At 34.1% G+C, this 25247-nt stretch overlaps 1 protein-coding gene across 1 annotated transcript in view; it reads right to left on the bottom strand.

The window, feature by feature from the left end:
* LOC115221329 (sodium channel protein 1 brain) overlaps positions 1-25247 on the bottom strand; it is a 132406-nt gene that overhangs the window by 58531 nt on the left and 48628 nt on the right. The window contains exons 7-9 of the mRNA XM_036510992.1: positions 23767-23944; positions 4487-6994; positions 4045-4047 (exon numbers count right to left, since the gene is read on the bottom strand). Of these exons, the coding sequence (XP_036366885.1) occupies positions 4045-4047; positions 4487-6994; positions 23767-23944 (2689 nt within the window). The remainder of the gene's footprint in view (positions 1-4044; positions 4048-4486; positions 6995-23766; positions 23945-25247) is intronic.

Genomic DNA, 25247 nt, shown 5'->3' with positions numbered 1-25247 from the left:
ACATTTATTGCACTTCGGTGCCATGTTTACCCAACAATCAGGAATCGCATCGCTCTGAGAATGCAAGCGGTCTGTTAAATTGATAATTACATAGAGGCTTTGTGGTTGAGAATTTAAATGTATTAACGAGTTCACTAATTACTGACAAACTAACAAGTGAGAAAAAAATATTGCCATTCCTAGGTGAAGAGTTTTAAATTCACATCACATATAATTTGGTTTGGTATTGATTGAATGATTTTGTCAAACTATATAGCATTTATTGTTAGATACTTCATGTGAAGATCAGACTTACTTGCACAGGTGCTAATACAGCCTATTACTTAACTATGATAATGAAGAGAGAGAGAGAGGGAGAGAGAGAGAGAGAGAGAGAGAGAGAGAGAGAGAGAGAGAGAGAGAGAGAGAGAGAGAGAGAGAGAGAGAGAGAAAGAAAGAGAAAATACAGATGTTTGGTTGCAAGAAGAAAAACACACAAAAACATTGTTGCATTGTTATAATTCATGGAATGGTAAAACTGTTTTATAAAAGGTGTTAACTGGAATAGAAGTTCTGATATTGGTGTCATATTTTCCCATTTGGAAATTAAAAGCTTTCAACTCACCCTTGTGTCATATGTCTATATGAATATGCCACCATCGTAATTGGCTTCCAGTATTGGATGTAAAGACAAAAACAAATTATACTGAAATATTTCACAATAGTATGATTGTTACAAAAGGTCTCAGTAACTAATTTCTACTAGCAACCATCTATTATAGACATGACTTCTACTCTAAGCTACTCAACTTTACTAACAATACAGTTTTGGTATTATGAAACTTTCTGACTATTTCCATTTCTGTCTTATCTCCAATCATTTTAAAGAATTTATCAATTCATTTCAACTTGTAGGGTTCATAATAAACATTTCACAATCTTCGTTCAAAGTCACTCAACTTCAGGATATTAGCAGCATACTGTACTTTAAAACAGTCATAAAAATAGAAATAGTCAAATTAGTTTTCATAATATTAATAGAAAACATTGCAAACCATGTAAAATGTTGAAACCATGTATAGAAATAGAAAGAAATTTCTATGAAATCTATTTAGAAGATTGTTTTTCTATACACATGGGACAACACAACTATGTTAAATCTTTTTGTTTTGCTAAAGGAAACCTAAATATATATATAAAAAAGAGTTCTCTACCGCTAAATAGTCACCACTACACAAATTAGCTAAAACCTACATAACACAATTACACAGAAAATATAAAAGGTTCTACACTTGTTCAATGATTACTAATATCTTTTTTTAGAAGAATGTTGTAGTTGGCTTGAAGCATTGCAGAATATGCAGAAAATTAACGAGTTATTGAGGGTGATAACAATGTAGATATGATATTAAATATTGATAATGGCAATAGCTAAGATATTGAAATCTTACTTTAGAAATATCTAATTAATCTTGATATTTTGTGTTAAAACTCCTTTATAAAGACTTTAAAGGAAAAGTAAGATATATAAACTGTATGTCCATGTCCATTCTGTTGGCATGTGAAATCCTTGTGAATGGACATACAATTTACATGTGTCTCTTCTTGAAATATCAAGACTAATCAAATATTTTGAAAGTAACAGTTCAATATCTTTGTAGTAGTTAATACTGATAATTAAAATTATATCTGCATTGTTATTACCTTCTATGATACATTGACGTTATTTCTTATATTGTTTCATGAGTACGAATGAAAATACTAGAAATGACTTTTGAATATTTTGTTATACAAATTTGATGAAGTGACCCTTATTCTCATTATTTCCTTCATCATCTACAAAGACAACAATGTTGATGATTAAGGTTTGTTTTACTTGCTTTTCTTTTCTTTGAAATATCATATTATGTTCAAGTTGAAAGTGTTTGCAAATTTTGACTTAATGAAACGATGATTTCATTAATTTATTGATTAAAGTATAACAAATGTGCAAACAAATGAAATAATGCTACAAATTTGAAATTATCTGCTTATTTTTGCTAGTAAAAGTTTTCACTCCTACAAATTCTGACTTTCTTAGTTAATATGATAAAGAATGTGTTAATTTGCAAAGAAAAACTACTGAACAAGGTTGAATGAAAGAAAAAAAAAAACTCCTTAGAGAATAGAGGAAGCAAGAGGTTACATAAAAATATGAAAATAAAGAACAGACTAAATTATTTCCTTAACTTAAAAAAAAAAGTTGAATAAATGAGACCAATTTACTATAATATAACACTAAGCAAAATAAGTCAAAATGGTATGTAGATGGCCTGTAGCTGAAAAGAATATATTTTGTGGACATTCTTTCATTTTTTAAAAATTAATAATACTAATCAGTACAGATAGAGGAGAAACACCTATGATTTTTGTAGGCCCTCCCAGATTAGTGACATTGATATGGTTGATGTCCAAGTGCACCTATATATATATATATATATATATATATATATAGAGAGAGAGAGAGAGAGAAATAGTGAAGAGTTTGGTGAGACAAGGTGTTTACTCTCAAGTGTACTGTTTGAGAATAATTGAAGACCATCAAGCACTGATTACCTTGTATTGGCCAAACACTAAAGATAGATTATATTATATGAAAAAGGTTTGTCTATTATCTCAAGTAAATACCAGTCAGTAAAATCTTGTAGGTTGATAAACTAGATTACTAAAATGAAATTGGACTTTCTACAGTAGTAGGAATATGATATATTCCTAACAATGTAACAATTAAGAATGGGATATTTTGAAAAAGCTAAAGTATAATCTATTCCTATAACTGCATAAATAGCTTGTAATGGTTAGATATTTTGAGTCAAGCAAAATTATATTTTAGTTTACTTAAAAAATATTAATTGAAAATCAATTAAATAAGATGTCTCAGAAAAAATTGCAAAAATTGAATGGCGAACAATAGTAATCTTTTAACCGACACTTATAAAGACTGAACTGAAAATCCCGTTCCTATTCAAAAGATGGAATTGATTGATGTAATTATAATAATTATTTTTATTGTTGTTTGGGAGTATTACTTTAAAAATGTACAGTGAGATTTTAAAAGAAAACAACATAATTTATCAATGAAAGAAAAGATAGAGTCAGATCTATAACCTAAAAATGCTTTTAGGTTTTATGAGGCAAAAATTCTAGTTAAATATAAGTAGCACAAAAAGATAAGAGGAAGTAAGTTCTAAAAGAGGAAGCAAGTTCCAAAGAGAAGCAATGCCTTCATTGCATAAAATACAAAGTGAAAGCATGAGGAATGATTAGGTTTTATTATGTAGCTTTGTATCTATGCTATTGTCTAACATCAAGCTAGGAATATTAGGAAAACTATGCGGATGATTGAAACAAAAAGTTTAAATAGCAACATAACAGTTTCTCATCTAGAAGCTGTAGAAGACTTTGATATATGATGGCATTGAGAAATAAGAGTCTAACATGGAATTAAATACATACATAAATATAGTTCTAAAGCGCAATTTGCAAGTTGCACTAACAATATTTAAAAAAAAATCAAACAAAATTAGTGTCCAGGTATGTTCATCAAAATATTTCTGTGGCCTGAGCAGATATTATTAAGGGTGGAGGATTGGCAGAATTTTTAGTGTGTCAGGCAAAATACCTTGGGATATTTGTTATGGCTCTTTACATTATTGAGTTCAAATCCCACCAAGGCTAACTTTGCCTTTCATACTTCCAGGGTTGATAAAGTACAAATCAAGTACCAAGGTCAATTTAATCAACTAGCCCCAACCCACAAATTTATGACCTAGTGTCAAGAAACTATTATTATTATTATTATTATTATTATTATTACTATCGTCATCATCATCATCACCATCCTTATCATTTATCTCAACCCCTCATAACCACTGTTTGTTCTTTGTAACTTATGCATAGCTGAGTATTTTTATTATAGATATAGATAGATAGGTATACATATTTTTAAAGATCTCTCAGGCTGACATGCAAATCCAACTGAAAAAGCAAAAAAAAAACTATGTAGAAATTATAAACTCCTTTTACCTTCTTAAAGATGGACAAGAGGGAGAGAAAGAGTGAAAGAGAGAGAGAGATAAACAGAGTAAAAGAGAGAGAGAGAGAAAGAGAAGAGAGGGAGAAGACTAAATAAGAGAATGGAGGTAATTTTAAGCACATGTAAATAATTAAAAAGTAATAATATTCCAATAATATTTTGCCAACATACAACATATCACCTCCTATTGCTGTAATACTTACAATAAAGCAAGTGTTCTGTGTATAATCAATAGAATTTATTGAACATTGGAAACGGAGTAAAGTTTTATTATAATCTTAATTCAGTGAAGTAGTCAAGTGCTTTTAACATTAAGATAACAGTAGAAAGATCAAAGATAGAGAGGTCTAAAAGGGTTTGTATTTTTAACAATGAATCATTAACTTTCAACTTTTTCAATAAAAGATTAAAATTATACAAAAAAAGGCTTACCTTTCATGATGGCAGAGCCAATCCTACTTAGCGACTTGGTTGACCCCTTGTTGCCTCCAGACATTGAATTCTTCAGATTCTTTACATCTGACATCGAATATGAATATCTTCTGCCTTCGCTTTTTGATAACTTGTTGCACACCGAACCCACATCAGCCATTGAATTTGATCTATTACTTGGGCTTGATTGACTTGTCCTGCTTCCAATATATTTCATATCTGATAAAGAAATGGCTGTTTTAGGTGCACCAAACTCTCTCTGCTGATCATATATTCGATTACTAACAACCATCCCCATATCAATACAGCTTGACGATAATCCTGGTTTCTGATGACGAAGCATTTTCGTACTAGCAAGTACAACGTCTGCAAAGGTGGCCTTGTTTTGCAGATTGCCAGTACTACGGACATAATAGGCTGGAGGGCATTTATTGGGTGCTGTTTCGGCCAAAAAAGTTGACATACTTCTGGTTGATTGATGTATTTTCTTTCTGGACATGTTTTTTGTCAATCCTTCTCTGGACGTTTTTGTAGTAGGCAGAGGTTCAGCAGAGGTAAAGATTTTCAAAGTGGGTTTTACCATATCGATGGCAGATGTAGTTTGTTGTGTAGAAGAATTGCTTATTTCGGACACTGTAGATATTTCATCACTTTCAACTTCTGAAACGGGGGGTAAGCACGATAGTTTCCGTGACGTGAGGTATTTCACTTCTTCATAGCTCTCATAATATGTAGACCTTGTCGAAAACCTTGGCTGTTGATGGGGTTGATTCTGATTTTCATAAGATTGTCTAACAGTAGCTTCAACATCAATATAAGGGAAATTAGGTGATTTGTCATTAGATTTGAGATCTTCATCACTTGCTACTTCAACAATACTGCCTGAGCTTGATGGCTCCAAATATCTTTGGAGATGTTGCTGTAATAATTGTTGCTGCTGCAAAATTTTGCTGTCAGTATCCACATTTGTCCCAGACACATCTCGGATGTTGCAGTGGGGTAAAGAAATTCGCCGTTGTTGGTCTGGATCTGGGCTGTTGTCTACATGTACATTGTAATTATTGTTTAAAGAAGATGTTGGAAGGGATCGAAATACTGAGGGTGTTTTCTCAGCTCTATCAAATTTGATATGAAAATCGGTAGATTTTGATTTTTCTTGGTTGAACCTAGATGGATCTACAATGAGACCGGAATCAACATTAGAAACAGAATCATTTTTGGGACATTCAACGACTATCAGCTGTGATGGCTTTCCAAAGGGCTGTTGAAATGTGAATTTTTCTTGCTGGGTTGCTAGAAGGTCAACGGGCGTGCCATATGTGTTTGTTATAGTTGTTTCTTCATAAATATTTTCCATGTTGCTGAGATTAACATCATCAACAGACGAAAGTAAGGTTCTTTCTCCTTGTACGGACTGATTCGAAAGGGAAGGAAGGACTGCAAGATCTTCATCAGTATAAGTGTTCAACAAATTCCTGTACTTCATGTCCTTCAATGCTTGGTCTACAATGGCATAGGAGCTTCCTAATTTCTTAGATTTTTTGCGTTGAGGTTTCTTTAGACTTTCAACAATCTCAGGTAGGTTTGGAATCCTGCAGTTTTCTTGTAAGGGTATAGGATCTGTGGAACTTTCTATAAAGATAGGTGGGTTGAACAACTGTTTGAATATAGCAGGTGGTTTCCAGTAATCGGTAATCTGGTCAAGAAGTGAATTGGAGAGTTTTTCACACTTCTCTGGCACGGATTTTTTATCTTTTGTACACTGAACGTAGACTTGTGAGTTGGGCAGCACACCATGCTTCAGTTCCACAGAGGTTGCTTTAGGGAGTACTTTTGTCCCCGATGAAAGAGATGCCCACGAACTTTTGATGTCCTGCTCAGTCGAAAACTTAGAAAAGGTCACACATTTACTGCTTTGTGTTTGATCAGTTTTATCTGTATTTAGATTGGAATCAAACCGGGGAAAATCAGTCAACAGCGAGAATTTACTGTTTCTAATGTCAACGAGTGAAGTCGTTACTTTCCCACCCACTTGTTGTACCTCGCTTGCGAGTTTTTCAACATTTGGGACTGAATAAAATGACTTTTCACCCTTACATTGTTCTGAAATCTTGTTACTGACATTTTCCAGCTGTAGAGTCCCATCAACTTGACGCTTGATCGAGAAAGTTGCGAGACTTTTTGATGAGCCTGTTAATCTTTTTTCATGTGACTGTGTACTGGCTTGGGAACTCTTTCTTCGGAGAGAACTGGATCTATCTTTTCCAAGGTTTCTTATGTTGGGCATAGACGGGGAGGTTCCAATATCTGATTGATGTTTCTTTGTAATAGCCACGACATCTGGTAGAGAATAATACAGTTTGCCAGTTTTGGACTGTTTGAAACATTTGCTGTTTGCCTGTTTCCCATTTTTGCCCTTTGTTGTAGACAATGATACATCACCATACTGGCCCTCTCGAATTGAGCTTGCATGGTTGACATTGCGCTGCAATACATCTAGGTCCGCTGCTTGTTTAAGGAGTAACAAATAAAGAAATCAATACAGATCACATAACTGTTAACCATTTTTGAACAAGACACATGAGATTATTTTAATTTACAAAATTGCAAAAAGAAAATTTGTAAACTTTCAAAAGAAATAACAATAACTGTTTCATTGAGACAGAGAACTCAAACTCACCTAGTACAATAGCATCGATATGTCTACTCTAGCATTGTAATTAGTTAAGAAGGAAAGAAAAATGTGTAATTAATGGAAAGTGGTACAACTTTATATTCCACTTATTAAATCTACGAGGAAATGAGAAAAGCATTTGAGCCAATAGCACATCACATGGGGAGTTTCCAGGAAAGAAACTCACACAGCACAGAAAATTATACAATATAGTTTAGCAAAAGGAAAAGAAAGAAAGGAGAAAAAAAGCTCATAAATTTTGTTATTGGCAACAATAATTAACAATTTTTCTTCACACAAATTATGGTCAAAGAACTGTACATTACTTCAATGATTTCATAGAACAATATAGAAACAAGAAAATATCAGCAGCATCTACTTTTGTAGAACAGTTTAAATATTTCATAAAAAAATCTGCAGTAGATTAAATCACTACCTTCATTTGATTTCCCTATTTAACATTATAATGTTATGAGCAGATTTTTATATTGCTAATGTGTATGCACATCAAATAAAAATCCATATAACTAACCATGAATATATTTTTATGTGGTATTTTTTGTGTGTGTATGTGAAGAACAGGGATACACACAACCAGCAACCTCTTTCATCTGCTCATTCACAGAAGGGAGCTATAAAGTTTGATTAAAGATTCAAAATATCTCGCAGCTGTTGTAAATTCATTTGCTAGATATAATGGTAAGCCATCTTCCAAAATTCTAACATTCCCAATTGTATTTAGAACAACATTCATGGACAAATTAAACAAAAAATTTATCAAGTTTTTCAAACAGCTATTTTCCTCCAGTTGTTTTTAATATTTAGCTCACTTCTCCAAACTAACCCAAACTCATTTGCAGGTTCAATGGTAAATGATTCTGTAAAAAAAAATGTAATTGAAAAAGCAGAATCCGAGGGAACTGGCAGTGGTTGCTGTAGGCAAAAATTGTACAATAAAATTCTGGAATTTAAAGAAGTTTGTATGTTGTGAGAAAATGAACCTGATGTTTAGAACAAAGCCTGTGACTGCAACTGTATATCTTTGTTCTGTTTTATAGAGTTTCCATCATTTAAAATAAAGTTATATTGTTATATTGAATGTCCATGCACTGGGTGACTTTTATCTGATCAGTGCACTCCAAATTGATGTTGCTTCCATTATATTTCTAAGAATGTATCTCACCTTCCAACTTTGCACAAAATACTTCTTTCCTAAAACTGAACTCTTATGGAATACGTGATCTGATTTTTTTAAACAGAAGCTCAAGCAGAAAATATCAACTACATCAGTCTTAGTAACCTAGGAAACAAGCCTACACAGTCATAGCCATCTCTTCTAACTACACACACACACAAACACACGCACACATGCATGTGCATACACACACACACACACATGCTTATTATCAGACTAAAACCTCAAAGTCATTGTCACATCTCTTGTATAAGTTTAATAAACATGTACTCTACAAAAAAGTATTAAGTAATTTTTCAGTTTTAAGTTAAATTGTTTTGTTATAACATGATGTATATCAATTGAGCTCTTAATTACCATATATATAGACACATCTGCCTATCTATCTACACATGTATGTATGTATTGGGTCATCCCATAAATAATGCATTTTTTTCAATTGAACAAGCTAAAAGTTGGAGGGTGATGGGATAAACTACTTGACTACCTGCATCAACTTACTATAAAAGCAGGTAGTAATTTTACCTTGTCCTTATTCTTAGTACAAGTTTTGAAGAGTGCAGTTCGATTTTAACAGTTATTTTTTTCAAAGTTATAATGGAAGTGATAAAGGAGCATATTCGGCATATTTTGGTTCATGAGTTCAATAAAGGCAACAACGCAAGGGGAAGTGCAAGGAATATTAATGCAATATATGGGGATCAGACAATAAACATAAGTCAGAAACTCCAAGCTGGAAGCTACAGCTTAGAAGACAAGCTTCATTCTTGAAGATCTGTAGAGCTCAATGAAGACGTCCTGCAAACCCTGGTGGAACAAAATCCCATCGTAACTGTTGAGGAACTAGAAGAGAAGCTTGGATTTGGTCATTCAATCATTCATTGACACCTGTGTGCCATTGGAAAAGTCAGCAAATTGGGTCAATGGGTTCCTCACAAACTTTCTAAGTCTAATTATATGCAGAGAGTGAATGTGTGCTCTTCTTTGCTGTCACATCTCATGAATGAACCTTTTTTGGACTGAATAGTGACTGGCGATGAGAAATGGGTTCTCTATAAAAATGTCAAGCACCGAAGACAGTGGGTAGAGAAAGGAGAAACACCAGTACCTCAGGCTAAAGAAGGTCTTCACCCATGTAAGGTGTTGTTATCTGTTGTGTGGGATATGAAAGGTTTAGTCCACTTTGAACTTTTAAACCCAGACCAAATGATAACAAAGGAGATCTACTGTGAGCAGCTTGAGCAGCTTAAGTCAGCACTAGAAGAAAAGCGATCATCTTTGGTTTCAAGACGAAAGGTGTTCTTCCATCAGAATAATGCTCAGCCACATACTGCAAGGATGACATTCCAAAGGCTGGAGCAGTTAGAATGGAAAACGATACCCCACCCACCATATTCACCATCTGATCATCATTTATTCTGCAGTCTTCAAAATCATTTGGGTGGGAAAAATGTGAATGTTGTAGACGAGATCAGAACAGTACTGGAGGAGTAATTTTTGTCACAGACAAGTGAATTTTGGCAGAGGAACCTTGCAAGTCTACCAGATAGATGGAAGGGCATTGTAGAAAATGAAAGAGAGTATATTTTAGATTAAAAAAGAACTTTGTTTATCTTAATTTTGAAAAATAAAAAAAAGTATAAAAAACCACATTATTTATGGGATGACCCAATATGAATGTATGTATGTATGTATATAGGCACATATATGCAGATACATAAATAAACTACACATAAATTTCTTTAAATGGACAACAAAATTTAGAATTTCAACTGAGATTGATGAAGCTAACCAGAAGTATTAATGAAAAGTCAAAAAATCAGAGAATAAAATTTGAAATATATAACCTCATGACAATAAAGAAACAACAGTGAAAAGATCGAAAGAATATGAACAAAAAGAAATCTAAAATATTTCTTATACTCACTGCAACACTGCAACAAAAATTGCCTGGTTAGGAAGACATAAAGAAACTAATAGACACAACATTCACACATCAAGTTGTAATATGACCAGTTTATGATTGACTTGTGAATTCACATTCTATTTAAGTGACATGGTGAATCAAAGATGGAATAGTAAAACTCTGGAAGACAAGTGTGAGTGAAGAAAGTAAGTGAGTTACAGCTGAGCTGCATAAAGATACAACTTGTGAAAGAGTCACTCATCAATACATTAAGGTTTTAAGTTAATAAAAATAGTAAAAGTGACCATTAGTTCAGATGTTTAATACTGGAAAGATAAAAAAAAAATAGATAACTAAATTAATGTGATGGTATAGTTTTACTATACATTATTTTGTGATGCACCTAAAGAACATCATCAATAATGTTTTCTGGTGTCATAAGTGTTTCAGATCTTTCAATGTCAAACACCCTCACCAGGTGACTCAGCTAGGGTTGATGAAGCCCAGGTTGTGTCACTATAGTGAAGGATATTTAGAAGTGTTTGGAAGATTAAATACCAACTATTATGGAATCTCATACATATCATTACCATCATTTTGTATTCTGTTTCTATACTGGTATAGGTTTGACAGGTTGTCAAAGTCCAAGTCAGTTTTTATCAAGAGTTACTACTCTCCTAGATAGATTACAGGATCATGTCACACTTGTACTTTAGGCTTGGTTTCTGCAGTTGCAACCTTTCCTATCATTAACCACTTTTACAAAACACTCTGGGTGCATTTTATCATAGAACCAGCTCTAGAGTTTGTTATGTCCTTAATAAGACAAAACTAAAGGATCCTCTCAACCCTATACTTACCCTGTTAATTTGTACCTTTTTGTTGAATGTGTTAGGTGCGTTTTATCACGGCACCAACACTAATGAAGTTTTCATGTTTTTCACATGACAATGCTAAAAGGTCTTAACCCTATGCTTTTCTCCACATTTGCCAGCAACCTCACAAAGTGTGTAGGGTGCACTTAAATATGACACCAGCACAAGAAGGTCACCTTGTACAATGTAAGATTAAAGAATCTTTATTACACTAATATATGTACTCAAGACAATGTGGTCAACATGGTGAATAAATGTTATGATTAATGAATTACAGCAGCAAAAGGGTAATAGTTGAGAGTAGTGGTAGAGGCAGGTCCAATGCACTCCCTTATACCCAGGCCTCACGATAGGGTATTGGTAGTGAGATTGAATACTGGTAGTTACTGTATCAGGCAGCACAAATGATAGAGAAATGTGTGATGGGGAGATGAGAGAGTTCCAAATATGCAGCAGATGTAGACTTGACTGCAGATATGTGTGTGTGGGAGTCGATAAGAAATATACATATTGTCTCTCAACCTCCACCATTACAAACAATTTTGCATTCACTTTGCCAATCTTGCACAGGTGGTTGCATCTTCTTCAGCACCATGTGTCACAGTTGTCACAAACAGCTTTTAAAGAAAAATAAATATACAGAAAATTGAAACAATTCTAATAAAAAAGAAAGGGACTTGATACATCTAGTCCATGGAATCAGGAAATGTTGTGTCCATGATACATGACTAATTAATTTTGTGAATGATTCTCTGATGTATTATGATGAGATGCTTTTCATCTATAAATATAGGGGTATACTATTATATAGTAAAGGTGATGGCCCTAGACCTATGACAGCAACCATGAATGAATTAAGAAGCATTCTGTGGGGGCATCAAAAGAAATTATTATACAATGTTTGTAACCATCAGTAAAATACCAGTTAAAAAATGTCCTCTTTAAGAACTGTGTGTGTGTATTATCATCATCATCATCCTCTAACATCCATCTGCTATGCTGGCATGGGTTGGCTGGTTCAACATGAACTGACAAGTCAGAAGATGTGTTGTGTTCCAATGTCTCCTTTGGCATGGTTTTTATGGCTGGATGCCCTTCCTAATGCCAACCACTTTACAAACTGTACTGGGGGTATTTTTCATGGCACCACTATAAGTGAGATCCTCACAAAAAAGCCCCTCAACTGAGTTGGGGTACAGCAGAATGGGAGGCAGCATTGTTAGAGAATGAAAGAAAGATCAAGAACAGTTTTGTTGGATGTAGAGGAGTTATGTGGTTGCCTTACATTGTATAAGTGTGGGTGAAGTAACTGAAGGAGATAAAGATGGTAACGGTGAGGTGTCAGAATGTGCCCTCAAGGGATAAGAAGGTGAATAGAAGAGAATGTGGGACAGAAGATCAGGAAGGGAGAGCAGGTGAGTAAAGGTTGAAAGAGTCTGTGAGGTAAGTAAAGGATGGTTAGAGAAGAATGTAGGGGTAAATGCAGTGAACGGTGAAGGAAGGGGGTGGAGGAATATCATCATCATCATCATCATCGTTTAGCGTCCACTTTCCATGCTGGCATGGGTTGGACGGTTCAACTGGGATCTGGGAAGCCAGAAGGCTGCACCAGGCCCAGTCTGATCTGGCAATATTTCTATGGCTGGATGCCCTTCCTAATGCCAACCACTCCATGAGTGTAGTGGGTGCTTTTTACGTGCCACTGGCACAGGTGCCAGACTAGGCTGGCAAACGGCCATGATCGGATGGTGCTTTTTACATGCCACCGGCACAGAGGCTGGCAACGGCCACGATGGGATGGTGCTTTTTACGTGCCACTGGCACGGAGGCAGTCGGGGCGATGGTAAATATGAGTTGAAGGAAGATGATAAGAATGAGGAATGGATATCAATAGAAGTGACTCAAGGGTGAGGAGGTGATGACTGGCATTAGAGAAAGGATGAAGAGTAGCAGAATAATAATAAAACAGTAGGTAAAGGAGGAAAGATGAGAGATAGGGCTATGGCAGGCAGGGATGGGTGAGTAAAGAGGGCAAGAGTGGGAGAATGAGAGACATATAATGATAGAAGTGGAAGAGGTCAGAGATATGGGTGGTGAACAAGGGTGGAGGGTAGTTGATTGTAGATATGAGACAATGTTAAGAATAAGGTATGGGTATCAATATGAAGCAGTTCAGGGTAGGAGGAGAGATAGCTGGTTGCACAGAAAGGGTAAACAATAGAAAATATGAAGTGGGGCAGGGAAACGGTTGAGGGATGGATATCAAAAGGCAGTGATACAGAGGAGAGGAAGAGATAACTAATAGCACAGAAAGATGATGAAATATGTAGATCTGCTCTCATTTAATTACAGCAGAAGAATAATGTAATACTTAAATGAATGATTGGGAGATAAAGTGGTGGGGACAAACTGAATGAGGGTACAGTGGTGTGTATATACATAATACTTTTAGAACCTGTTTCACTGTGATGGCAGGTCTTCTTGGGCATCACATATCACCAAATATCCAAGTCTTTTGTTATCTCTTCTGTGAGGCTCAACATCCTGAGATCAGCCTTCACTGTTTTTTTTGTCAGCATCTTCCTAGGTATCCAACATCTTCCTAGGTTCCATCCACACTAAACGATAAGCACTTGCTCTCATTAATTTTCATCACATGCCCATACCAATGCCGTATTCTGTCTTGTACACATTTGATTCTGCTTATGCTCAGTTTTTCTGTCAATATAGTTATATTTCATCATTCATGACCACACTGATATTGCACACTGAGCAAAGCATGTTCACTTCACTACGTTCTAGTCTTAATAAATTCTCTACATTCAGGGTCCATCTCTCACTGCCATGTAGCATTATTGTTCATATACAAGCACCATACAAGCTATCTTTTGCTCTGAGAGACAGGCCTTTTTTAACATACAGAAGTAATTAGTCTCTGAACTTTCTCCCGTCTGTTCTCAGCCTGGCTTCTATACTTTCAGAATGTTCTCTTCTGCTACTAAGGTCACTAAGGAAACAGAATCTCTCCTCTCTCTCTCTCTCTCTCCTCTCTCTCTCTCTCTCTCTATATATATATATATAATATATATATATATATATATATGTATGTATGTATATACATTACATACCTGCATTACATAGATGCACTACATACATACATTACATATTACATAAATATAAATACAAGAGAAGGGGCACTCTAGATGCTGGACCTTACTATCATTGAGGATTTCTCATAGTAAAACCACATCTGTAATATAGTTAGGATTGAATCCCAAAGAAAAGCCCTTTTCTTTAGGATCAGAAAATATGTCAGTTGACACTCTATAAGGCTCAAACAAGGCCCACGATGGAGCTCAGCTCCCACATCTGGGACAATGCTACTGCTAAATAAACAAATATTCTGGAGTACAACCGAGAAGGGTCACTTGACTGATTGACCTTAAGTTGTAAACAGACATGCTCCAACCTCAGGTTCACAGGTAAGCTGTCTCCTCTGTCTTTTCTATGATTACTTTAATGGCCTCTGATCATTGGAGTTGACTGGTCTCATATCTCTTCCAATTAGCCATCGCTGACCCACTTACTCTCTATATGTCTTCACTCCAGGTACATCCAACTGCCCCACCCCCACTAACCAGTATGCCTAGTCCTTCCACCCAAGAGCATTAGTCTTTTAAAATCTTTTCCCTGACCCTGTCTTTCCTGTAGGTGTTGACCCCACAACAATTTAAATGGAACATTAATGCCATGACGTTTGCTGTTTTGGAGGGTCTAAGATGGCCATGGACACTGCTCCTTCCTCCTGACTTAGCAAGAATAAGAAAAATACAAACATAGATATAATATATTACATCACATAGGTAGAATGTGTACATAAATTACATAGAATTAAGCTTGTGAAAAGTATAGAAATAAACTTTGTATTTTGTAATGTTTGGAGTTTGAAGTACTAAGTTGAAACAAATGTTAAGTTCCAAAAATATACTATAACAGTTCAGTAGTAAATTAAAAATTTACAAAAATGTCAGCAGTAAGGTGAGATTGAACTTAAATGGTGAGTTGATCACAATAAGGAGACATTGATTTGACCAATGTGGTGAAAAATTGAAAGATTTCTCTTCCCATTTATCATGATTGAATATTGGTATGTGATAAAAAAATAGAGGTGTAAATAACTCCATTACATTTACTAGGAATATGTTATGCTACAAAATGAAGGAAATATATTTTCCTGAGAGGTTGCTAGTAGTTTCCTTTTGATCTCTGATCCAACTATACCAAGGTTATTAATAAGCTTTTTCTTCTCTCCCCATCATACTTTACAGTTACCATATGTTCTTAACGAACAATTCACACCACACAGCCAGAGTATTATTTTTATATTTCCTTTTTCAATTTTCTTCATTTTTATTTCTTGTCCATCACTGCTCCATTCCTTCAGTGGTCAATTTATGAGACATATAGTTATAAAACCTTTCAAAAAACTTCAGTCACACACCTGCCATATGATCCTATTATTATTTCAAGGAGTCATAAATGTGTTGTTGAAAACACATCTGCATCAGTGATTCAGGCAAATATCAGAATTTGCAATATGATTGGTGTATGATTGTAGTGAACCAAAATCTTAGTAATGGAGATTGAAGTGAATATTGTAGGCTGGTAATGTGTTGACTGTATTAAGTCTCATGTCTTCAGTGCAACATTTCAAATCATTTAAATATGGGTCACTTGCCAGGAATATTTCAATGGTTTCCAATAAATCTGTTTTTATAGCAATTATACGAACGGTTTTTTAGAAGATTATTCACAGATATTGTAGTTGCTTAGAAATATTTTTCATTTGAGAGGAATTCAATCCTTATTTGAAAGGAAAATGCTAAACATGATGAAAGAAAGAAAATCATTTTGTATTATTGCTTAGGCATCTTCTGCAGATTTTTATGGATAAATAGGACAGAACTTGCTTTGATCTGTGAGTGTGATGTAGCTTATTTCATGTGTCTATTCAATATGGTTGCTAAGGTTACTACATAATTTGGAAACTATTTGCAGGTGAATTTTATTTCTATATACCTTACACACATAAGCAACTACTATACCCATACATTGATTAATGCTCTAACATAGTCATAACTGTTCTAAAGAACTAAGGAGCAGCTATCACATGCAGTTAACTAACTACTGGTCACACAACTATCGTCTTATATAACATCATGTTGTGTAATGATGCAGCAAAGCTGATTGAGATATCTGAGATGAGAAAGCCACTATTTTGAATTCAATTAGATTATGTGCAACAGTTGTGGTGAAGTATTATAATGGAACACAATTCATATTCATTGATTTAGTTGAATTTATCTCAGTACTGATCAATTGTTGTATATATATATATATAGAGGTATATCTTGTTTTGTTTTGAGAAACCTAAAAAACACCTTTCCCTATATCTTATTAATATAAAAGAATGACGAGACAAATCAATCAGTCAACGAGGACACAGCATGTAACCTGTGAAATAAAAGTTTCTAAAATTATGAAGAAGTTATAGGTGCAGGAGTGGCTGTGTGGTAAGTAGCTTGCTTACCAACCACATGGTTCCGGGTTCAGTCCCACTGCATGGCACTTTGGGCAAGTGTCTTCTACTATAGCCTCGGGCCGACCAAAGCCTTGTGAGTGGATTTGGTAGGTGGAAACTGAAAGAAGCCCGTCGTATATATGTATATATATATATGCGTGTGTGTGTTTGTGTGTCTGTGTTTGGCCCCCCCTAGCATCGCTTGACAACCGATGCTGGTGTGTTTATGTCCCCGTTACTTAGCGGTTCGGCAAAAGAGACCGATAGAATAAGTACTGGGCTTACAAAAGAATAAGTCCCGGGGTCGAGTTGCTCGACTAAAAGGCAGTGCTCCAGCATGGCCGCAGTCAAATGACTGAAACAAGTAAAGAGAGTAAGTTAAACAAGTATCTGTAAAAATAAACGTAAGAGAATAAAGTTAACTAAGTCAAGTCAGATGGAGAATATAGACTGGAGTTGGTGGCTGGTATAGAAGCAGACAGCTATGAAAGATGAAAAGATTGATATATTGAGTGTGACAAGGATTGAAGACAATTTACTAACCAAAGAAAATAGCTTGTAGTTTAGAAAGGCTCTACAATATTATAAATGATGATGATCATCATTTTAATCTCCATTTTTCCAAATGCTTGAGTGGATTAGACAAAGTTTAGTGAGGCAGATTGACTACAACAGGATACCATTCCTTTTACCAGTCCTTATTTGTTTCCAAGCAAGATAATATTTTCCCATGGCCAGACAGATTTTTGCAGAGTATTCGAAATGAATGACATTTGTTTACAACAATCAAATTATTTCAAAACAAGGAGACACAAACATACATGCCCTCACACATATGTATAAACATATATATATATATATATATATACTCTTTACTCTCTTATACTCTTTCACTTGTTTCAGTCATTTGACTGCGGTCATGCTGGAGCACTGTCTTTAGTCGAGCAAATCGACCCCGGGACTTATTCTTTTTAAGCCCAGTACTTATCCTATCGGTCTCTTTTGCCAAACCGCTAAGTGACGGGGACGTAAACACACCAGCATCGGTTGTCAAGCAATGCTAGGGGGACAAACACAGACACACAAACATATACACACACTTATATATATATACATATATACGACAGGCTTCTTTCAGTTTCCGTCTACCAAATCCACTCACAAGGCATTGGTCGGCCCGGGGCTATAGCAGAAGACACTTGCCCAAGATGCCATGCAGTGGGACTGAACCCGGAACCATGTGGTTGGTTAGCAAGCTACTTACCACACAGCCACTCCTGCGCCTATATATATGTTGGGTTTCTTTTAGTTTCTATTTACCAAGTTCACTCACATGGTTTTGATTGGCCTGGAGTTATTGTAGAAGACACTTGCCCAAGGTGCAACACAGTGGGACAGAACCCAAAACCATGTGGTTGGGAAGCAAACTTCTTAACTGTGCAACCATATCTGCACATCACTGAAATTTTGTTCTATTGAGTAAAAGTTGTAATTGAAAGAGATTGAACCAAAGATTCTGAAAGAACTATGAAAAAATTATCAGTGAACAAGAAATAGTATTGATACATATTGTATTATTGACAAGATGAAGTCAACACAAACAGAAAGTCATTGTCAATCCTGAGGAGGATTAACTATACCAGAAGTTGTATCAATGCAATTTTGAATGTCTAGGAGTGTCTATTATAAGAAAAATGACCATTATCAAAGTGACAAACCATTTTATGTTTTACCTAACAAAAATTAAAAACGTTTCACAATTAAATATATTTAATATTTGAAAATGAAATAGTTCACAGTTATAATGTTATCAGGATATCATTTTAAAAAGGCAAGGCTGTAAGTTTAATTGAGATTCATTAATTGTTACATGATTAATGGAATTGCTGAGAGAGAGAGAGAGAGAGAGAGAGAGAGAGAGAGAGAGAGGAGAGAGAGAGAGAGAGAGAGCGAGAGAGCGAGAGAGAGAGAGAAAGAGATGTTTAATATATATTTCATGCATTAATGATGCTGTAAATAAAAAAGGAACTGTTTTAACCTACTTGTAATCACTTTTTCTAAGTGTCATTTACTTTTGTAAATCTAAGTTTGTTACTTCTGACCCAATTCACTTGAATTAGGAAAATAGCCAAACTTGAAAATAAAATTATGTTGAGTAGATAATGAAGCTAATGCTTAGGTTTCTTCAAGCCTACAGATACCAAGCATCAATATGTCAGCATATTGATGTATTCTCTAAATTGAAAATAGTCGGTAGATTGTCCTGTAAGTTAAAAAGCAGTAAAAAGACATCCAATGTAATCCAGGCAGCAATCCAATTTAAAGTTCCAAGGTGGAGATCAAAGTTAGAGTTCAGAGGTTAAATCCAGAAATCCTTGAAGTTAATCTCACTTGCCATCACACAAATTAAACAAGCTACAAAATGGAGCTGCATTTTCAGAAATTATAGCAAACACTTTACAACAAAATATCAGTGTTAAAGCACAGAGCTGGCTGATATGACTAACAAGTTTTAATATTTTTTGAAAACTGTTTCTAAATAAATATAGAAATTGTAGCATGACCATTTATAAGTTTCACTGTTGTGGGACAAAGGAACATTATCATGCTATAATAAAAGAAACATTCCTAAAAATTTATTTGTTGATATTGATATCAAGCTAACAATGATAGCAGACAATACATCACTGTCCATAAAAACGAGTTTTTATCATAGACAGAAAAATCCAACATTTTGGACAAATCATGCAAAATGTTATCATAGTTTTCTAACTGAAACAGCATAATATTAATATTGCCTAACAAGATAATTTTTCTAGTTAAAGTTTTGAACAGGAAGTAGAATGTTTATTAGACAAAATGTTTTCAGTTAGGGGGTGGGGTGGGGGGATATCAAAGGCCATATTGGTTAATATTTTTCCTGTGAGGAAAACCTTTCTGTTTTTCTAGATGTATGAACCTCTGTGTTCAAAATTGTTGAATATATTCTAGATTTTAGATGAGGTTTATATTTTTGAGGTATTTCCAGTGTGTGTGTGTGTGTGTGTGTGTGTGTACAGTGTTAATTTTCATCTAATTCTGACTGTATGTATGATGTATATAGACTTACAACATATAATATACCCATACATGATTACATCTATAAATTCATACACTGTTCACATGAAGGATGTGAAGAAGCTAAATATGCTGCGATTTATTATAAACATATGTGCACTGCAAAAACAGCATGTAAGCAGGTTCCAGCCAAGACAATGAGATCATGATATAAAGGCGAGTGTAAAGTTGCCAAACAATGCAAAGCAAGAAGCAACAAGAAATGACATGGCTTCAGATGCAAACACGAGCGGATATGTTGCAAGCTAGTGTGAAAACTGGCCAGAAAGAGAGGCAGTTAGCAGAGGAACAGAGAGCATGAGGCCAGTAGCATTAGATGCGGCAAGAAGACAAAATGCTCTGAGATTGTTAATGGAAAATTAAGAAGATATGCAAAATATCACAAGAAAGAACACAGCAGTATATACAACAGCACAAGAGGGGTCAGCAGGGTAGGCTATACATATAGTTTTTATTCTTCTACAATCAGAACTGATTGTACATTCAGTACATGTACTGACATACAGAGAAATATATACGTGTGTACAATATTTGAACTAAATGTAATATCACGTTCAATTAACACCCATGCATACAAATATATACCAAAGAATGCATACACAACTGCCATATGGAAATCTCATCACTAATTGTATGCGCATAAACATACATACTAGTACACACTTGTATACCAAAATTTGCACACGTTAACTTATTAAGCCACACATATCGAATAATATGATACACATGCAACAAACATTATGTGTGTCTATGTATGTGTGTGTGTGTGTGTATATATATATATATATATATATATATATATATGTGTATGTACATACATATATATATATATATATATATATATATATATATATATATACACTCATAGGTATGAATATGTTATTTAATACTGAGCATCCCTACAAATATATATATTAACAAACATAGATTATTATGCAAATATACAGGACAATGAACTTCAATCAGCTCTTCATTCCCTGTTTCAAAAAGGGGCAGAAAATAAGTAAAATAAAACACGTTTCAAGTCATTCATGTTTTATTTTCTTCCTACACTCATATTTCTGGTTTCTCTGACCTGTAGGAAACAAATGATAACAATTTCAGATTCTCTCCCAAAATTGAAGCTGGACATGTCATTCATATCAGAACTTTATTTTCTTTGTTTCTAGATTGCAGATCATCTATATTTACAATCCACTTTCACTGACATGGCATGGAATCATTTTACATTTGCCTTACACAACCAGTTCTTTCACACATGCAAATAGTTTATAATTTAAATAGAACATTAACTGATCATGGTAAGGATTGTGGTAAAGCTACCGCCTCTGTATAAAACCTTATCATGTGCACTGAAACAGGATATATGAATTATTGTAACACATAAAAGTTATGTATAAACGAGTTAAGGTTTTAAAAAGAGCAGGAAATATGTGAAAGAAAGGGTTAATAGTTGTCTTGTATACTATAATCTATAAAGGGAGTGGTTTAGTGTTAACAATAACAAACTTGTGGGATATGTGTGACAACGATTAGAATCTACCTTAATGACAACAACCCATGGTTACATATTTGTAGAAGTTTATACTCAAATAAATCCAATACAAGAATTTGTACTGGTCATTAGTGGGATGGAAAACAATAAATCCTGGTGGGTGTGATTTGAACTCTCACCACATGAATGAAACTTAACATAAGACATGAATCTCTCATTTCTGCAAAATCACCACTCTCACGACCACGACGACCACCACCACCACCGCCACCACCAGCAACAGCAACAACAACAATATTGATAAAATTCTACAAAGATGAGACATTTCCCATAATATCAAAGAAAAATAACAAAAATTGCCATTAAATTATTGTAAATAAAAATACCAAAATATTAATATTTATAAAATGTAAATCCAAGCAACTAATTAATCAGCTTATTTCCATACTAAATGACTATTTGTTTATGCTATAAACTGGAATTTTGGCAATATTAATTTTGTTGGTGCTAATGTTATAAGCTTTGTATACATAATTTTGAAGAGATTCACTACTAAATTTTAGCCTCATTATCATACTATTTATAAAATCTGAAGTCATTGAACCATTCTCCTCTCTCTACTCTGCATACATGCATTGTAGATAATATATCATACACATAAAACTTAAGGAGTTTATTAAGCTAATGAGTATTCCAGAGACAAAGCTGACTGTATAGAATCCTAGAATTTTAGAAGTCATGCTTTGTTTCCCAGTATTTAATTCTAGGGTCGATAAAATAAGTGATCAGTCTGGTGGGGCTGATTGAATCTGCTATATTCTCCACTTCCTCAAGAATTCTGTGTCTGAGTGCAAATGTTAGAATCAATATTTCAGAGAATAGTTTCATAAGAAATATGCATGACAAAACCATCCCACACTTGCATAAACGTATGTAAAGATATTCGGTCATAAATACAACTTCAGTTGTAGCTATTCTATTGCTGTCAGGTCAAGACAGGGTTATATCACCTGCTCCAAAAAGAACAGCCAACTCATGCAGGAAAGTTATCTTGATCTCAAACCATTCACACAATTATTTACACATACATACAATATTCACATATATGTTTATGTTATTGGTGTATGCATTTCATGTTATGCATAAATTGGTTTTATGACTGGGACATACATGAAAGAAGTTGTTTACTGAATCTGAGGATATTTGTCCTTACTAATCTTTTACAAGCATACAGACCTCACATGAAATAAAACCTCTTTGACCTATGTCTGGCATATACTCAAATACAGTTCAAATACATACACTTTCAGATAAACTCTATAGTTTGGTTATATTTTACAGTTAGTCTCTTACATAGACAAAGCTATAAATACATTGTATTTTGGTACACAATCCCAGTTGTTTATACATAATTAGAGATATATTTGAGCATGGATAACAGGAATATACATATCAGTATATACATATATAAAGCGCTTTAACACAATTTTCCATCAATTGATTGTTAGACAGAATCTTATGTCAGAGACAACAAATGTCTTTCGGTATCTGAGACTTTCATCTGATAGGGATGGGGAGCAGATAAAATAAGAGAAGCAAAGTTAGATATTTAGCAAATTAAATGTGAAAGTGAGACAATTGTCTCAAATTAAATAAAAACAAATGAATTGAGAGTAGAAAAATAAATATTTGAATATATTAAGAGAAGCACAAACAAACAGCCAATGATAAGCCTTTTGGAAATGTAGCAAAACCATATTTTCAGTCTAAGTTGATTCATAGGAATTAGACTGCCAGACATTTGTATTCACTTCTGATATTCCTTCACTGCTTGAAACAGCTTTCACCATTTTACTTTAGAGTTTCTCAATTTTATTTCAAAATATGCATTTATTAAAAAGAAATGTTTTATCACTATTTTAGTGCAAAAGCACCTTGAACAAGAACTGTGTTCTTGAAATGGTTATAATAAATATAACAGAAACATTTGTTTACATAGAGAAACATATTGGCAATCTAATGTGCATGTTGGAACACATGAAAGTTTGAACAGATCTGTTTATTAAATATATATACAAAATCACAAGCAAAATAGAAACAGAAACTTAAATAAAAAAGAAAACAATACAATATGTATTTTGATTGCATTTCTCACTAGAAGTGGTAATGGTGCCTTTAGATTTTTAAAATCTTTCGTTGGTCTTCATTTGTAGTCGTTGTCAATAGTTATAATGATAGTGTTGGTGTGCAAGAAGTGTTAAGCATAGACTTAAGATACAACAAAATATAACAAATCATGCATTGTTTGAAGAAAAGAAAAAATTTGTGAAGAAAAATATAAGAAAAAGAGCATCGTGCGTGAAGCATGCAACAAGCATTTAGAATTAAACATCAGTAAAACTAAAGTGAAGAGAAACTTTTTGTAACAACTTCATACCTTCGTCTTGACCATCATCCCTAAGATTGTCATCAGTTGGACAGATGTTTCCTTTCCTTTTGTCTAAAAGAGCTCTTATCCTTTCCCAGGCTAATGCGAAACTGGATGGTTCAACTTCTTGTTCAACACTATCAGAACCAAAGGCGCCCAGGACCAAACCGATGAACAGAAAGAAAAGCTAGAAAAACAAAGGTACATGAGTCTGTAGATAACAGATTGTAAAAGAGTAGAATATAGGCAAAGAAAGATAGTCAATTTTTATCACTATTGTAATCTGTAATTTAACCCTTTAGTGTTCAGATTATTCTATCAAACACAATGCTTATTGATTCACGTTGATTTGAATTAATTATGCATTATCTCATATCTTCAAGATCTTGATGGTGTAATTACTTAATGTAGAATAACATTGTAAGGTAGGTGTGAGAGCATGGATCTGGTCAGTTTGAACATAAAACAGATTAAGTATTTTGGCCGGATATGGCTGGTTTAAATACTAAAGGGTTAAAGGAATCAAAATCCATCCATACACATATTTCAGAGTTGTTGACTAACAAAGCAGTTTTGCCTGCCTTTTATAATAAATGATGGAACATGCATTTGTAATGAGATTCTAGTGATTTTACACAATTCTATTGTTAGTTATTAACATAAAAAAAAAGAAAATCAAAGGCCCTTTCTGAACCAAAGGGTCATAAAGCTGGTTTTTAGGATTCTGTGGGAGATATATTTCTTCCCACTTCACCCACCACCACCTTCAGTTATGCTGGCCTGTCACAGGTTTACTTATTTTGCTAACTGAGTGAAATGAAGTGGTCTGCTCAAGAACACAATGTATTGCCCAGCCATGGAATCGAAACCACAATCTTATGATTTTGAGTGCAACACTCTAACCACTAAGTCATACGCCTCCATGATTAACATAACACTATAAGGTTATTATAGAATATCCAATACTACGTTCAACACATAGCTAAAGAAAAAATGTGAAGAAATATTAGTAATTCATAAGTAAAACAAAATCTAGCAATTAATAATATGAAATATAACTAAAAGAAGCAGTTATTGATTACCATTTGGAGGTGTAACCAATCAAATAGGCAGACATTCTCAATATTACAATTGAAACTGTATCATGTTTCTCCATCTTTTCAATTAATGGGCTGGTTTCTGATAGCTGAACTTTTTTTATGATAAATCATGTTTTTCTAGCACTGAATGATATGTAAGGTTAAACTTTATACTCTGGAGTGGCTGTATCTTTGAAACACTAGAAGGCAATGATTTAATATTCACAGAAGCAAGTAGGATTTCTTCATCACATTGTTTTATCATCTTGTTTGTTTTGATTGACTTGTTCAATGGTTTTAAGGTGTGTTAAATATGACATTAAATTTCACTTAAACACCTATGGAAATTTACCATGATTGAAATTCAATCTGATGACTTAAATTGGGATAATGAAAAGATTCTCAAGATGG

This window comes from Octopus sinensis, linkage group LG18, assembly GCF_006345805.1.
Source record: "Octopus sinensis linkage group LG18, ASM634580v1, whole genome shotgun sequence".
Lineage (NCBI taxonomy): Eukaryota > Metazoa > Mollusca > Cephalopoda > Octopoda > Octopodidae > Octopus > Octopus sinensis.
This window is presented reverse-complemented; position numbering and strand designations above follow the sequence as displayed.